The 17,805-nt window shown below is 41.2% G+C and overlaps 2 protein-coding genes across 2 annotated transcripts in view; one reads left to right on the top strand and one right to left on the bottom strand.

Moving 5' to 3' along the window:
• The first annotated feature begins 203 nt into the window (after positions 1 to 203).
• Positions 204 to 17,805, top strand: part of nt5dc1 (5'-nucleotidase domain containing 1) — a 47,273-nt gene continuing 29,671 nt past the window's right edge. Inside the window, exons 1-6 of the mRNA XM_071540548.1 lie at positions 204 to 299; positions 1,124 to 1,215; positions 1,723 to 1,794; positions 1,940 to 2,049; positions 2,240 to 2,319; positions 2,417 to 2,498. Of these exons, the coding sequence (XP_071396649.1) occupies positions 207 to 299; positions 1,124 to 1,215; positions 1,723 to 1,794; positions 1,940 to 2,049; positions 2,240 to 2,319; positions 2,417 to 2,498 (529 nt within the window). The 5' untranslated portion in view covers positions 204 to 206. The remainder of the gene's footprint in view (positions 300 to 1,123; positions 1,216 to 1,722; positions 1,795 to 1,939; positions 2,050 to 2,239; positions 2,320 to 2,416; positions 2,499 to 17,805) is intronic.
• LOC139661954 (collagen alpha-1(X) chain-like) lies at positions 2,609 to 9,644 on the bottom strand. The gene is made up of 3 exons (XM_071540544.1): positions 9,488 to 9,644; positions 8,762 to 8,894; positions 2,609 to 5,113 (listed from the first exon to the last, which is right to left on the bottom strand). The coding sequence occupies exons 2-3, from the start codon at positions 8,877 to 8,879 to the stop codon at positions 3,258 to 3,260; spliced, it is 1,974 nt and encodes a 657-aa protein (XP_071396645.1). The 5' UTR covers positions 8,880 to 8,894; positions 9,488 to 9,644; the 3' UTR covers positions 2,609 to 3,257.

Raw genomic sequence — 17,805 nt, 5'->3', positions numbered from 1 at the left:
ATTCGGGCTTGGGGAAACCTTTTTTTTTGTGGAGAACCTTTTCGTAACAGCGACCCACGGGGCTGAACGGAAAGGCAAACAGTTTGGAGGCTGCAGATCCCCGTCGTCATTGACATTGACAGATCAGTTGTGTTGTGCAGGCGTGCGCACGTTGGTGTGTATACAGTCGGCTCCATACAGATTTTTATCTAGTTTCCCCAGCTACAATGAGTGAATACTTCAGCCTTTCGGATTGCGATGTTATTGGCTTCGATTTGGACCACACACTCTGCCGATACCATTTGAAGGAGACCTCCAGGGTGAGTTTGTAGCTCGTCCAGCTAGCTAGAGCTGTTATCACAGGTAATAGATGATTATACTGTCGCCGTAACGATTCGATCGGAAATACATTTGTATGAAATGTAGCACGGGACTGCCGAACAGTTCAGTAGCCAATCATCAATTCTCTCCATAGTCGTGAGGATTGGTACTGTCGTTAGCGGTTGAATGTGGAGATGCATGTGTGCAAGGTGATGCGATGCTCCTGATGCTGCAGTCGCTCTGCGTGACTCACAGGTTTAACGTCGGCGATGATGCCCATACATCTTTGATTCGCATCTAAGGCCTGTTGTTGGCAATGGATAGCTTCTCGTGCTATAATGCATTTGATATCATTAAGACCTACACGCACCACAGACCCACCTTGATACAAATTACCTGTTTTATGTGACACTCAGTGGCAAAAAAAGACTGCTGCTGGATCGAGCTAATCCTTATGTCATACAGTATATGGCATAACGTAGGCCTGTTTTATCAGGCCTAGTTAATTTATGTGATGATATGGCAAGTTCCCATACATCCCTACTGTCCCTACTGTTGTCAGTGCAGTAGCCCAGGTGTAGGCAAGCATTTACCATGGAGTGCCAGGATTATGCAGATTTTCATTCCAACCAAACACTAAACCATCATATTTCAGTGATTTGCATACCAGCCACAGAAGAGTGTTTGGTTGGAATGAAAACCTTGCATACTCCTGTTCCTACATGGCACATGATTGCCTACCCCTGCAGTAGCCAGTTGCAGTGTTACTGTTGTGTTCGTCCGGACTCCAGTGGCTGACCATTTTTCTTCTTTGTTTTTGCAGTTGATCTATGAGAGCTTCGCCAGGTATCTGGTGGAGCATAAAGGCTATGACAAAGATCTCCTGAACTTAACCCCCGCTACCTGGGATTTCTGGTGAGTCATCAGCAGCAGCTCCCGCTCCCCCAGCTGGAGGAAAAACTAGTGATGTAGTCAAGGGGTAAACACAGGTATACTGAATTCCCATTTCTATTTTTAGGGGTATTCAGAGTTTACTCATTTAAATTATAGCTAAAATATATACAGTACTGGCATGTCACTCCACCAGAACTGCCATTGAAACCATTCTTGAAATCGATCTTGAACCTGGCAGTCAGTAAATAATTAAATACGGTGAACAAACACTTTACAACTCATTACCTAGTGAAACATTTAGCTACAACTCTCTTTGAGGTGGAATGCAATACTGGCACACTGCTTGATCTGGTCTGTTATTAACATTTTATGTGAGCTATAATTTAGCTGCAGTGATTCAGCAAGCAAATGTTGATGTCCAGTGGAATGACTGGTATTGATTTTGCTATGCTGAGAATGGGACAGCAGTCATGATGTGGGTGCCGTAGGGTCGTACTGGCTTTATAACACATGTACTTTTGCATCCAGTTTTAAAGGGCTAGTAGTGGATCTTGAGGATGGAAACCTAGTGAAGTTGGCTGAAGATGGAACTGTCTTAAGGTAGGCTCAGCAGATGATTGCTGCTTTACACATATTTGATTTGCTTCCCAAAATATCTATTTAGAGCTTTTTTCATAGTTGTCATTTTTTCACAGATAGACTTTTAAAGTGGGATAATAGAACAGTTTTATTTTTGCTTGATTAGAGCAACGCATGGAACCAATGACCTCAGCACAGAAGAGATCATCAAACATTATGGTCCAAAAAGGGAGTGGAAGCACTTCAATAGCCTCAATACCTCCTTCACAAGATCTGGTATCCTGTTCTTGTCCAGCTTTATTACTTGACAGCTGTATGCTGGTGGATGTTATATAGGCTAATGCACATTGCCAGGGATTTCATCATGATATAAAAAAAAATATTTATGATGGCAGTTCTTTTCAGTGTCACTGTTATTGGATTTTTTTAAATTTATTTACTTGTGTACTTGTTTTGGTCTTTACAGCAAAATACTATTTCTATGACAACTATTTTGATCTACCTGGGGCTCTTCTCTGTGGAAGAGTTGTGGACATGTTGCACAAGGTAAAATCTAATAATAAATGGTTTCATCAATAACCAGTTTAAATTGTCATGTGAAAAAAAACAACATTTTGAAATGTGTCCTTATGCTTTTGTGCAGCGTGGAAATGAGGTGAATTCGGACTTTTGGAAAGACATGGTTGCTGCTATCGACCACAATTACAACACATCTGCATTCAAAGGTATGCATTTATTCCAAACTAGCACATTTTTGTGATAATTGGGTGAGTTTTTCATGATTGATGTCTACTGTGATTTTTTTTTCAGTCACAGAAAGGGAAATACACACACTCACAGAAAAACAACAATGTTTTAAATTTTTTGAACTAGAACTTTATTCTTGTTTTGGTCAATAAGTGGTACATTGCTTAACACATCCAATGGGACATTGTTGTTTTGACAAAATGCATTTAGAATTTCTCATCCTGTGTTGTCTTGCTAATCACAGTGCTTTTGAGAATATGCTGATCTTTAATAACATATTTCAATACAACAAGTTTGATTTCTTTTGCATGTATATTACAGGAAAAACTTTTTCAACGACAGACATTAATAAACACAAACACAAATAAAAGATTTGCTGTAAATGTTACAGGCAGTTGTAGAGCACCACATAAGATATCTTCCAATATTGTTTCATGTTTCTTAAAATAGCACTGACACACATGCTGTACTGGGAAAAGGGAACAATTTGAACCATACATTTCTAAATTTCATTCATCCCTTGTATTAATGCCTCTCTCAGTGGACTTCTTTGGCAAATTTTTGTTCTTGCCGTTAATGTAAAAATATGACTGAGGCAGATAGGCTTGTAAAAATTGCAACAAAATTTTCTTTATTCTACAATGACGACAATCTCAATGGCATTTTGTAAACTGGACTATTTCTCTGAGTAGTTCATATGTTTTGTAAGGTTTTGAGGTTTAACTGGATTTGTGAAATCACGTGGAGGCAATCAAGAACCCAGAGAAAGAGCAGTGAACATTGTCTGCTGCAAATATACCATTACTCTCCTCATCAGGCACCTGGACGTAGACTCTGTCATGGGCATGCAGCATAAGGACAGCACTGCCAGACATCTGATCTAGGAAGCCCTTGTTGTACTCATCATAGGAGAACACGACAGGCTCCTCATTTCTGTAGAGGGCCACCAATGCATTGGCACCATTGACATGCATATGGTAGACAAAATAGTAGAGGCCTGGGATCTGGCAGGTAAACACGCCACTGTGGGGGTCATAATGGTTCTCCCCATTGTACAGAACCTGGTTGAATGGAATAGGGGTTCCAGCTGAGGGGTAGGCAGTGGTCAGCACAGCGCTGAAGGCAGACATAGGGGCCTTCATCATCTCATGAGGCATCACAACCTCATGGGACTTGATGGGCATGCTCTTCTCATGGTGGTAGATCATCTCTCCTGGGGGGCCAGGTGGACCAGGAGGACCAGAAGCGCCTGGGAGACCATCCTGACCTCTGGCACCTGGAATTCCAGGTGGACCTTGGGGACCAGAAATTCCTTTAGCTGTCATTCCAGCTGGGCCAGGTGGGCCTGGGTGACCTGTGTGGCCCTTGAGTCCTGGGGGACCGGCTGGACCGGGAGGCCCAACTTGTCCCCTGGCCCCTGGAATTCCATTCTCACCACTTTTTCCTGGTGCTCCATGGGGTCCTGTGTGTCCCTTTGGTCCTGCAAGGCCCATAGCACCTGGGATACCTGGGGCACCAGTGTGGCCCTGTACACCCTTTGCACCTTGAGGACCAGTATGGCCTGTAGCTCCTGAAGGACCTGCTGCCCCAGGGATACCTGGTTTTCCTGAGAAACCCTGAGCTCCCTGGTCACCTTTGGTTCCCTTAGGCCCTGGTACACCTACCATACCAGTGTCGCCTTTAGGTCCCTGTTGGCCTGTCTCACCCTGGAATCCTCTTGCACCTTGTGGACCAGCTGGGCCAATAGGACCAGAAGCACCAGGCTGACCAGTAAAACCAGTGGGGCCTGGCTCTCCCTTCTGACCAGTGGTTCCTGATGTACCTGGGGCTCCTCTGTCACCTGGCATTCCAGGGACACCTGGTTTACCAACACCTGGCATGCCAGGGGAACCAGGCTGACCAGCTGGACCCTGAGGACCTTTAACACCCATAGGTCCAGGCATACCTGGGGTACCATTCTGACCTGGTTTTCCTTGTGCTCCTTGGCCGGGGGCCCCGGGGTGGCCCTTTGGCCCTGGCATACCCGTTGATCCAGGAGCACCATCTCTACCTGGGTTGCCAGACTTACCAGGCTCTCCAGGGTAGCCAGGGGCACCAGACTTACCAACTCCAGGTGTGCCAGGCACACCGGATGGACCCATTGGGCCAACTGGGCCTGATGGTCCTTGAGCCCCAGGAACACCATGTCCTCTCTCTCCCTTCGTGCCAGGAAGACCAGGGATACCAGGATGTCCCTTCAGACCTTGCTCTCCTCTTGGTCCCATTGCTCCAGGGATGCCGTGTGGTCCAGGTTTGCCAGCAGAAGAAATTCCAGCAGGTCCAGGGCTTCCATGAGAACCAGGTGCACCTCTGGGACCCATTGGTCCAGTTGCGCCAGTTGCACCTCTCTCACCAGGAATACCATTGCTACCTGGTTTTCCAGGGCCACCTGGGGTACCAGGTTTACCAACTTGAGAATGGCCAGGGGCTCCTGGAGTTCCAGGTGGGCCTTTTGGTCCAGGATGTCCAACGCCACTCTTCCCGGAAGGTCCAGGTGGACCCATTGGTCCTGGCTCACCTGGGGCACCTGGAATACCTGGCTCACCTGCAACGGCTAGGGAATACATAAATATGGTTACATATGATGCAAGCAACAACCACAGAATTAGAATTCATCATGTCACAGGTTTACATTGTCGGATGGATATTTGATGTTTATGGCTGGTTTTCTTATGTTATTAGTGAACTGTCATTCTATTGTACCAAAGCAGGTTTAATTACTGCACAGTATTCTAAATTATGCTAGAGATGGATTGTAAAAAAGCACATGGATCTAATAGATGTGCCCCATTTTGTATGAGTATTGATAAACTATTCTGTCACGCATCACTTGTTACATTATCGATCAGGTCTTCTTTTTAATCTCATTGAGCGTTGAGGGAACATACATGCATTAATATGAACATTTCTGCTCTATGCAATTACCAGTCTAGCAGCTGGTGCATTGAAAATAATTCTTAGTTCTCCCTAAAGAAAAGAAAAAATGACGCAACATGTTGTCAAAAAAAAAAAGCTTGATTTCACAACATTTTTCTCCACATCCTTTTACTCCTTGTGTCTTTTCACCATATGACTCTAAGATGGTTTGTCGGTCCTTGAAATAACCTCAGGGTTGGTATTCTACTCCAGAAGACCACAACCTGATTTAAAACACAGAGGATACTACTCCCTGTGATTATAGGGAGGGTTGTGGGGACAGCACTCCTTTTTCCCAGGGTAGTCTTGACTGCACCAGTGGTCTGAGGGGATGTTCTCACTGAGTTTGTTCCTCTCTGTGGGGACCCAGCAAACCAGCTCCTGTGCATTTCAGTTTAATTTGCCCACACTATACTGTACCCTTTAATTTCCTGGACTGCCCATGGCGGAAAATGTATGGTTTGTGGTCTGCAAGTTGTTGACATCACCTTGAACCATTTTCTAGCACTTAATGTAGAGTTTGTGAACAAGTGATCGGGAGGTCAAATGAGATTATGTATGTCTGCCAAACTGACTTATGATGTCAGGTTTGTTATTTAGGTGTAGGTCATTTATTAACGGCCCTAAGTTTATCCCAAAAGTCAATTTATGGGTAACCCTGTCTCATAAAATCAAAACGTGGGATTGGAGATGTTTTTCATTCTTGAACTGATTGTCAGGAATTTGATATAGTGACTGAAGAAATGTGAATGCAAAAAATAAGTTTTTAATTTAAAAGTCGATATGGGAAGCTTGCAAAATATATCTACATGTCCTACCAAGGATGTAAGTATACTCATAATTTATATTGTAGTAATTGTAATAATTAGGAAATTATTTTAAACTGGGACTATAGGGCTTTAAAATTCATGAGGCTTAAAACTTATTAGTAACTTTTGCCAGTTTGGCTCCATCAGATTCTTTGCCCCCAATGCCCTGCTACACACATATACATATATTTATACTCAGGAACTGTCTTATATTGAGAGTATAGTGATATTATCAACCGTTTCATTTCATTCTCAAATTTCCTTACTCATCCAGCGGTTTGAATTGGTGACTTTTCATTTCTAACTTCTCTAACCTCAAGGCTGCTGCTGTTCCCAAAGTTATCACTAACGTGCCAAAACTGAATCACAACAGAAATTAATGTATCCTCATATTATCTGCTCGCATAAAGCTCATGTAATTTGTGAACCATGCAGGAAGAGAATTTGTGATGCAATTACTATAAAGTGGCATCACTGTCATCACACATCAAAATTCTCGAAGCATCATCACCAAAGGCAACGAGAAGCATGAGCTGTGAAAGAAACCAAATGCAATAGTGTTTGCTTCTCTTTTGAAATGGTGCTTTGAGAATAAAGTGGATTGACAGGGCTGTCATTTGCAAGCCACATAAGACCGTGCCTGAAACCCCATGGGAGATATTTGTGCCAGAATGGGACTTTTTGGCTGCCAGAAACACCACAGACTGGAGGTGATGATACTGACCATGGTCAGTATGGCAGCCAAACCAGTAGTTGAACCATGACCGAACTGTTTACTCTGCCGGTACTATTATGCTTAGGTGCAGTGTAGTATCAATATCCATTCTCAATTCAGCTGCCTACTATAATTTTCTTTTATGTTTAAAAAATAGATCAATAATTTCATTCAGTAGGAAGCTACATTAACTGTGTTGTGCTTTGTTTGTCAAGTGATGGGAATTTACTATCAATTAAAGTGTGAGAGAATTCCTCCACTGTCTGTTGTTTTTGCTTTCAAAGTGTGTGGTGTAATTTTAACACCACAAAGTGGTTTGTTAGGGTGTGCCTGTTGCAATGTGGTAACAACATCTGTTTTGGAGATTTTTCAAATTTAAGCTTTCATTGTTGCCTGCGGAAAATGTTCTATTTTTATGTTGAAGCACATATTAAAACCACATCAAAACCTCTCAAAAACAAAACTACTGAAATTAATTTTCAACCATTGGCTCCAAAAGCAAAATCATTGTTTTGTTGGGAAATGCATTTCAAATTTGGTAAGAGTCACTGACGTATTTGTAGTGTTATATGTCAACTAAGCAATTATACCATGACCACTGCTTTGGGGCTATTTTATGAGGCATGCAAAAGTGACAGTTGCCTTTTTTAACCTTTATTTATCCAGGCAAGGTTTGCTGAGCACAAATGTTCCTTTTCAGCTATGTCCATTCACATTTAGATGGAATATACAAATTCACACGTGGTGGCTGCCCAATACAACCACAATCTTCTACTCTTAGCCAATGAGCAGTTCCACTGGACCTGTTGGGGGGTGAACCTTGATGGTAGTTGGTGAGGGAGGAGTGAGCATTACCGAGTCATTTTGGCTCTCTCATTTGCAGAATGTCTCTGAGACAGTGGTCTGCTCGGTTGTGTAAGAATGACTCTTACTGAAAGGTCAGAGGAGATGATGATGATCACGACTGTAATCCAGTGTTAATTAAGGAGTTTGCCTTGTTTGTTCGATTCTATAAATGATGCAGAAGGCTGCCATATTCAGCTTGCACAAGGGTCGTAATTTTCAGATCAGTTGAAGTCATAGCCTTAATTAGATTTGACAGTGAAATTATTCAACAGAGTATTGGTGCAGTGAGTCACAGTCATTTGTTCACTCATTTAGGGGAGACTAAGTGATTTGACATCATTTTGCCATAGATGGGTATCTGTGTATAGTGGAGATATAAGCAAATGTAGGCTATTGTTTGATATTGTTGCATTTTTCATTTGTGGTATGCCTTATGTCATCTTTGATTATTGCTGCCCTGCTTTTCAGCATCACCTGTTACAACTCAAGGTCTTAAAGCATATACATAGATAAAAAACCCACAGGCAGTGTAACTTGAAGTGTCATCTACTACTATTTTGCCCACTTTAGTAAGTCTAAATTTGTTTTAATACTGTGCATCAAAATTAAGGATTATTTAATTGATATACTCTGTAAACAGTTTTACTGTGCAGGCTGCTGCAATTTGAAATATAAAACAGGCTTGACTGGATTTTCTAAACTGCGGATAAATATTTTTGCACTAAAGCATATTTTCTCTATCTATGCTCATTTCACCCAGTGTAATTGAAACCAACCACTCTTCTGTATTTGTATTCATTTTCGCATCTCTCTCATCACTAGAACATTGGGACGGTTATTGAACTACAGAAAATGCAGGTTTTGTGCAAGTTGCAAGTTGGAGAACCGTCCATGTGAGAAACAAGATGTAACTTACCATGACTCTTGACGGGGTAGGCGTGCTTGGTTACTTTTGGCACATGGTAGTATCTCTCAGGAGTTGCTTCAGCCAAAGCTAGAAGGACGAGGAGAACGCTTGTTACCCTCAGGTCCATCTTGTGAAGCTCAACCTGTAAAGACAGAATCCATTTACAACAAGAACTCCCTTCTTTATAACACCACCTCTCACTTCGGTGCCACTCTACAAGGCCTAGTGCCTCAGCTAATCTAACAGTCAGACTGAGGAGATGGTTACAAAATAAGTATCAGAATGCCAATTCTCAAAAAGGTACCATCCAACCCAGTGACTGTGAAATGTAGCCAAACTAAGGCCCATGACTAAGGCTGCGTTTACACAGAAAGAGAAAATATGATACATATTTTTTTAACTCTGTGATCCAGAGCTGATGCTTTTTGTAGTAGCTCTCATCCAGCAAAAGGACACAATCTGCGTCACAGAGGAATAAAAATCTCTTTCAATCATAAATCTGTAAAAATAAATAGAAATTCTCTCCTCATGTATACTCAGCCTTAGCACATGGCTCACAGCACTCATCTACAACCAGTTGTGAGGCTTGCTCTACCCATCTAATGTCAGCCACCAGAAGCGCTCAGCCATTCACCCTCCTCAGTGGGAGAAGAAGGGTTAGGGAAGCCTGGCTGCAGGCAGTGGGACCCATGCACTAACCTGAAAGCAGAGAAGCCAGAGGAAGGCACACCTTACCAGAAGGTTTATGCTCCAAAGAACAGTAAAGTCGGGTGGCTGCTGTCCCGATGCGGTGCTGTTATATCCTTAGGTGTGGAGTCTTGTCTGTCTGAGCGGCAGCTGCTACTTCCCAGGGCATTGGGCTCAAGGTATTTATACCAAGTGGGTCTCCAGCATCATGTAGGGTCTACCTAGTATGGAAGGCCCTCCCTGCTCTGATGTCATCTTTAATGAGGGGTGCCATGTCCTCAGGAGGCTTGTCACTTCAGGATGATAGTCCTTTCACTCAGCTCCTCCCTCTTCTCCCTCTTTCTTTCTTTCTCTGTTTCTCTCTGTCTCTGTCTAAAGCAGCAGCACCAAGGGTATCTTTTTATGAAATTCCCATTGCGTGACATTTTCCTCTTATGTGTTAGTTTCTTGGTTTGTCTTTGTTGGTTTGTGGTCGATAGTTAATCTTGTGGTGTGTTATACAGATCTGAAAAGTTCATAATTTCTACTGTTATGTCATACACTTGACATCTTAATCACTGTGTGTGCACTTTGTGACAGATGACTTGGGATGGCTAAATTGCTTGCCTTAGTTTCCTTCTTTAGCATGGTTTTGCATGTTTTAACTGCTCAAACACAGGTGTTTTTGCAGTATGTTTGTAGTTTCGTTGTCTGAAAAAATACGTTTATTGACTGAGTAGCTACTGAGAGAGTGTATTCCTGGAAAAATAAAGACTGTGTGAGTCTGACAATGTTTTCCTCCAGTCTGAAGACTCTTTACAGGTGAACTTGTGGCCAACCAATGTACATGAACCAGTCTGGTATTTTTATGGGAGGTTCAGGTTAATGCCAAATATCATCCAGGTTTTCAGCAGTTTCATGAATGCAGTTATTTTTTTTTATTTTTTATTTTTTACAGGAATACCACCTTAATTTAAGAATTCACATAGTGTTATGGTCTTATTTTTAATACCTGACATCAGGATGAAATTACAGGATGGGAAGCGGTGAAAATTATTCCGGCTTATTTCTTATTTCTGGCCATGAGAGACAACAGTTATGTTCACTAATTCTGACTCATTTCTAAGCTCACCTTTCTGAGCTTCACTTAAGTAGTGTTCCAATTTAAATTTCACATAGTAAAAACTATCATGATGGCACTGAAGTAACTAAAAAGATCAATATGTTAATCTTTTGTAAACTCACAAACATATGTAGGTTTCTCTCTTCAATTTCTCTCTGTGATTAGTGTGAACTGTCAAGCAGTGTGCTGCAGGGAGCCGCAGTGCAACACTAAAACACCAGGGGGCAGAAGTGAGGTTTTGCTCTTTGCTACCTGTTGCATTTGCTGTTACTGGCTCCATCTTCTGGGTAGCCTAATGGTTAGAGAAACAAGCCTGTGGTCAGAAGGTTGCAGGTTCAAATTCCATGACTTGCTGAGCAAAGTCCCAAAGACCAAACCTAAGCAACGCCCAGCTGCACCAGTGGAGACACTCAGCAGCCAAACGTGGATAACTGTAGTTGTACTGGACAGCTCCCAGTTGTGTATGTGTGTGTATATGTAATCCCTTCCCATTTGATTGCCTAGATAAGTGTTTAAAAATCTCTCACAGGTATTTAACACTGAAGCAGTTAATAGTGATATAATCTACACCAGCGGTTCCCAAAGAGGGTTCCAGGGACCCCCAGGGGTCCTTGAGGGAATTCCCAAGGGTCCCCAGAAAAATGACCAACAGTTTGATTTCACTATTATTTCTCTCCCTGGAAGTTGGCACTATGAAAGTATGTATATGGATGGCTCTTTTGCTTATATCTTTGACTCTTCCCCCTAATCTACAGTGAATACAGTTATGTAATTCTGTACCGTGTCATATCTAACAACAAAAAACTTCTCAGATAGGGTTCCATTGGACAAAATCTTAAATCGTATTAAATGTGGTTCATGGTCTAATGTAGATCTGTTTGTGGGGTCCTTGACATGAAAAGGTTTGGGAACCCTTGATCTACACGATGTTGTGCTGTTACTTTTACGAGGTACAGCAACTTTGTTCTTTAGCATTCAGAAATCAGTCACTGAAATCTCACTTGTCTTTTGAGATAAACACTCGATTGAGGATGTTGCCTGCACCCATAGTTGCTACACACAAGATATCATGTGGGACAGTCACAGCTACTAATATTGGAGCTGGATTACTCACATTCAGTCAAACATACATTGGAATGAATGCCCTCATATTCATCAACCCTATTATTTATATAGTAAAGGTGCAGGCTGCTCAAGTCACAATGTAATGGATCTATGATTTTGGAAAAGCTGTTGTTTTTTGTATCCTTTGGCATAGCATTTAAACTGTCAACGTTGCAACAGGCCACAGAAGAAAACTCACTGAGCCACGGGCATCTTTGGTAAACTCTTTTAGTTAAATGACAGAGTTGTGGGGGGGGGGGGTGGAGTCAACACTTAACAACTTTGCAAGCTCCAGATACGGCATTGCACCTCACCATGAAAGTGGCTGTGACCGCAGTGTGGCATTGCTAGGCTTTTATTTCACTTGGATCTAGGGTTTTTCTTTTGGTGCGTCAGGATTAATTCCTCCCTATCTAAATTTGGCCACCGTGTCATTTAATGTAAATGGCTACCTACATTTACATCCTGCATCCCGGAAAGTCTCTGTGGTGTATGGCAGAAGACAATCATAGTGCACAGATTTAGAGTATATTGATGCATCAGTATACAGGTATATGATATGGAGTTGCCTGAATTTGCTTTTCAGACCCTTCACGATGTCAGGGTGAGTGGTATTTCTGCGAAGAGTCTGATGGAGCTATTGTTTTGCCGCTCAAATCATCGGCCCCACTCCAGACGTGACTTAATGCTCCTTCAATGGATTTAATTACTCTGGTGATGACAGTGGCTGTCGCACAACATGGGGACCGGGGCATCTGTTTTCCACATTATCTTGATTTAAGGTGCAGGCAGAGGTCAAATTTGCATGTGTGAAATATTCTTCTAAAACTTGTCGTCTAAAGTTTTATTTTACACCCTGCTCACTCTGTGAGTGGCTTTGTAGAAAGGGGCCTGTTTCTGGTTTACACAGCATACATGTTTTACATTCATATGGTGTTATTTTGTGCTTTAGTTTTTCTCCATTTTCCTCTTGCTTGTGAATTGACAATACTAGTCATTTTGTTCTGATGTCTTTCCAGTAGGGTCTAGTCACATACTGAATGCATAATCTTTTAGCTGTTGTGCAATACATCATTTTTCCCTGTGAAACTGTTACAATGCAAAATTGATGCAATCGTTACCATAAAGATAATAAGTTTTTACATTAAATGATCTTGCATATTAACATATGAAGGGGAAGAATATACATTTTTCCTATTGTATCCCATTGTATGTTGGAATAATAAAGGTATTTACTACCTACTACCTACGGTATGTATTTACTACTACTACTAAGTTGTAGTGATCACACCTGGGAAGAATATACACTTAATGATAGAAACTTTACTTTGTTTTTATTTGATTTTATGTGATTGCCTACTTAATTTTTAAAAGGTATCAGTCAGAAAGATAGCATGCACACTTTTTTTTTTCTATTTTTGGAGCCTCTTGTCTCCATTTAGTCCCGGTGATTTAAGGATGCTGCCTTAGAGAAAGGAGAAAATAATTGCAGGTTGATGTGACTAAGCCAGCGGGAAGAGTGGAAAACAGGAGCTAAAGATAGAGCATTTCAGCTGGGAAGTGACTGACGCTCAGATTTAACGTTTTAATAAACCGAATATGCCACTAAGAGGCACTTACAGCTTTATGAATGGAAGGATTGAAGTTGGACCTCCAGGCTGAGTGTGGGTGCAATTATAGGGACCCAACACAAAAATCATGGTTGGAAGCTTGACCAACCTGAAGCTAACTATAATCCAGAATAGTAACCAAAACCCTAAACTGCATCCCTCTTGATTTTTTTTGTCATCTTGACAAAAAAAATCTAGCCCAAGTCATTAAGAAATTACTGAAATGTGGCTCTCATGAGAAAGAGGAATTAAGGCCAGAGATGTTGAATTTCTTTCTTTTTTTTTTACCTTTTTAAAATGTTTCCAAATCAGATTTCGCTCTCATTTTAGGCTTTATTTTAGGACTACGTAATGGGTTACTTTGAAGCCAATTATCTTAATCAAAGCTGAGTAAGTGCTGTAATGACCAGTACTTTTCATTTTTACTACGCCTTCCACACCTTCACATAACCAATAGCTTTCACGGGGGTGGTGTTGCAATCTGTCTATTCAAAGCAGAGATTTAGTGCTCTTACACACAAGACAAGACAAGTCTTAATCTTTGTTAATTTGTTGCACATACTCTGTCTTTTATTCTGTTTTGGGTGTATACCACATTTGCTTGTATCTTCCAAGTTTGCAAGCTTATCAGTGGTGTGTTCCTTTAGTGTTATTTTTGCCATTTTACAATGAGAAGTGACACGCTCTCAGACTGAAGGGCCAGTGACCGCTCGTATCCTGTTTGGTCAGTCTGGGATCCAGAACAAGCCTATGTTACACTGTGCATTCGACATGCTTGATGGTAAACATCCCAAACCTTCAGTTAATGGTCACAATAAATCCTTTTTCATCTGCTTCTATGGTTTCTACACTTCTGGTAATGTATCCAAAGTGTATGATGGCATCAGTCTATCACAATGGAATAAGAAGAGTTTAATTTTTACCAGTGCAGAGATTCAGCCGTTATCAGATTCTGGTTTATTTCTATTGTTTGCATCAGAAGTTTGTAGTGTAGTCATAGTGTGTCCCGCCTCTCATTCCTTCCCCTTGTCTCCCAGTGGTTTTGGGTAGAGCAGACGCCTCAGGCCTGCTGCTGACTGACTGTCAGCCTCTTCTTTCTGTAGAGGTGGTGTTGGAGTTAGTGGTGAGCAAGGTGTTGGAAGCCAAACCCAACGTCTTAAACAGCTACGACGATATTATGTTTATGTTTTTCTGAAAGGAGCGTCGGTGTTTACCAAATTACGATGCTCTCAAAATAATTATGGTTGACAGAAACAAAAAAGGAAAGAGCAACGCTGGCATTGAAAATCACAGTCATTCTGGTCCTGCAGATTGGTAAACATCCTAGGCTGACATATTTAAGAGTCATTTGTAAACTTTTTGTTTTTAGTTTAGGCGATTTTGCGGCTTTCAAAAACCAAACCCTCAGAATTGATCCAAATTAAAGCATGACAGAGATTGGTGAGGCTCATGCTGCAGCAGTAGTTATTTTTTGTCCACTCCCTTTTGTATTCTTTTTTTCATTTTGAGACATTTGGAGGTTTAAAGTGAGACACAGGAGAGAAAAAATTGGTGGGAATAGATCCTAGATTTAACAAATAGGCCATTTACGAGTATATCATCACTTTATTTTTAAATGTGTCACAATAGAATTGTTTTAACAGTGCTCATAGCAAAGTTGTGTTCAATGCAGCAAATTGCTGCAAATTCTAATTCTGTTCAAATTTATATTGAGTTTGATATTTCCTGCAGAATCAGGATTTGAATTGGATTCACAGAGGTAAAATTCATTTCACTGAAATTCAAGCAATTCACGTTTACATTTTCCATCATTTTATTCTTCATCTCCAGAGTGTTGTTTAGGTGAATATGTTAATATTTCTAGGTGAAGCTGAGAGGTAGAAGGGTTTACTTCCATTCTCAAACTCCGAATTGGCCCAGACTCATGTATTGTACCCTTAAAGGATAATTGCAGCTATGGTGAAGGTTAAGCCTATTTTCCAGAGTGCCCTCTCTCTATTGTGAAATTCCTGTATTTTTTTAATTTTTTTATTTCTCTTTTTTTGTGGTAACCTGTAGCTAGAGGGATTTCATAGCTGTCCTACAGTTGGATTAGAAACAAACTTTTTTTCATTAGGTCTGACTGATTTTTGCATCCACGCAAGAATAAAACTTGCTTACTTGGCACCTTATTCTAATCCATAGGAACCACTTTCAGGCAGAAAAACTCTTCCTCAGCTGAGTGGCTTGAAATGAGATGGGATGTAACCACAGAGGATGCTAGTGATTGGTGAGAAGTGCTGTTTAAGGCGGGGCTTCCAGTATGCACTGTGAGCAAAACTATAAGATTGTGGTGAGAGTTTTGGGTGAAACTGGTCAAGCTAGTCATGCTAGCATTTGGAAAGGTCATTTTTATATATTTTTTTTTACATTATATTGTTCCAATAACACTGCTGTGCTGTTACTTCCTACTTCTTTTTTCCAATTTTTCCATTTTTGCCTAACATCATAGATACGACTACTCTTACCCCATTCATCCAAATAGGGCTTTCTGAATGCATGTGTTAGTTCAAAAACATTCAAACGTACTTGGATACAAACTACTTTTCATTCACAAAATGATGGTTTATTAATGTTTTATTAAGAGAGGCCTCGCACAAAGTTTGCTGACACACACATCTCTGTGGTTTTGATATCATTTGGAGTTGAATGGAAGGAAATGGCGTCTAGAGGTAGGGAATTAAGTCACATAATAACTGTTTCTCTGATAATAGCATGTAAAAATCCACAGGAATTTTTGGAAGGCAGAGCAGGCCCGCTGGAAAATGGACTGAACTTTCACTGTGGCCGGAAGTATCCTTTCAACACTGAACTTTCTCATGGCCATAAATAGTTTTCTGGTTATCCAACCTCTTCACCTGTTTATGACTCTTATATTCATTTTCAATTAGCATACTGCCAATGAACCCAAGTCCCAGCATCTGTACAGGAGCTGCAAGATGTCTTTATGGTACTTCTGAAACCAGTGCTTATCAGCCCCGGTGGCCTTCAGCCTAAATATACTGGAATGTGGATTTCCCTCGCTGGGCTGCTCTCCTAGCTCAGGTCTGTTGTTGTTTTTGTCGGTTTTGATTTTATTTTAGGTGTTGGGCTGGGAAAGATCCATGAGCACCATTCTTAGTACGGTGGGAAGAATGCTTAGGGAAGTTCAGAAGCACCCGGCTCTTTTTTTCCCAAAGAAACCCAGTACCCTCAGTGGAAATGAATAAGGAGCGAGTCACGAATAGCATTTATCTTATGAGTGGTATAACTATCTCTGGTTTGATTCTTACCACGGCTCATGTATAGATGGTTGAAATGCGCATACTTATGCATGTAGTAAAAGCTATTATTATAGCTATTACAGTGCCTTAAATGAGATTTCATATCTTGGTGCAAATGAACTGAATAATGTTTTTTCACTTTTTATTTTAGTCACAAAAATGGCAACATCTGGTCTTGGTCATTAAACATCAGATTTTTATCTATTTTAGTAGCGTTGTTGTTGAATATCTGTAGTGGGTCCATATTTCCTATGTAGCTCTTGGCTAAAGTCACTTAAACTGTTCATATAATGAAAGAACTTCAAAGTTTGTGTTGTTTACAGTAGGTGCTTGAGAGGGAACAGAGTGAGCTTGTGGGGAGATAATGCAAACCTCAGCCACTGCAGGCTTTCAGCAGTGTGAGCATGAAGTACTGGGAGATCTAACGATAGCCTGAAGGTTCCTGCTCTTCCCAAAATAGGCGCTTCATGTGCCCAACAGTCATTGCTGGACAGTTTTGGGGCCTTGAACCTTACGGTGTTGACACTAACACTGAGCAGTATAATTATTGTGCATAGTGTATAAATCTACTTTAGCTAGAGTTATAGCGGAACCGGTACAGTGATGAAACTGCCTTCTCAATTAATCCACCGTTCGAGGTGAACTTCTGAACTGTGGTCATTTTTCTGGCTGTAGGGCTGAGTTAATGATTTGGGTCATGTGGACTACGACAAATGAGTTGCCAAACTTGGACACTTTCTTCAGTCGATGTGCAGGTCATTAAGTCAACCACCTCTAATTGAGAAGGCCTGAATTATTCCTCCATAATTTGACAAGTAGCTGGTCATTCCCATGGAGGAATACGGCATGACTCAGTGCAGAGTGTTCTGCAGGGGGCTGCCGAACAGAGCTGCAGTGACCACTGGCGAGGCGGCGTTAACCGCCCCTCCTCCACACTGTAATTACTGGGAGAACTTTAAAGCCACATTGTCTTAGTCACAGACATTTGGAAAAGAAAATCAAAATGAATTGCTGGGACTTTGTCTGTGTGGACGACACACATTTGATATGCTGCACACTTTAAGACAGTATCTCAAAACATGGCGTGATCTCTGATCAACCTGAGCAACACATAGTGATGAGGAAAAGATCGAAGAATTGAATTCTTGTGTAATTGAACTTAGCTAGTAGATTTAAAGCTACTGAAGTTGGTTTTGTTGCCAGAAATGCTAACCACAGAAACAAGTATAAGATTATTTTACTGCCAAC

The sequence above is a fragment of the Centroberyx affinis genome, unplaced genomic scaffold (assembly GCF_046629955.1).
Source record: "Centroberyx affinis isolate AG114_WGS23_722 - 3 ecotype Tasmania unplaced genomic scaffold, CSIRO-AGI_Caff_v1 ptg003672l_1, whole genome shotgun sequence".
In the NCBI taxonomy this organism is placed as follows: Eukaryota; Metazoa; Chordata; class Actinopteri; order Beryciformes; family Berycidae; genus Centroberyx; species Centroberyx affinis.
The sequence above is the reverse complement of the archived record's forward strand: the minus strand, read 5'-3'. Positions and strand labels throughout refer to the sequence as shown.

What these genes read in the sequence shown, in the direction of transcription:
- LOC139661954 (XM_071540544.1), bottom strand. Translation starts at nt 8,879, where the DNA reads ATGGACCTGAGGGTAACAAGCGTTCTCCTCGTCCTTCTAGCTTTGGCT. An exon ending in CTACCCCGTCAAGAGTCATG is followed by an intron (nt 5,114 to 8,761) that starts GTAAGTTACATC and finishes TGTATTCCCTAG; the next exon opens with CCGTTGCAGGTGAGCCAGGT.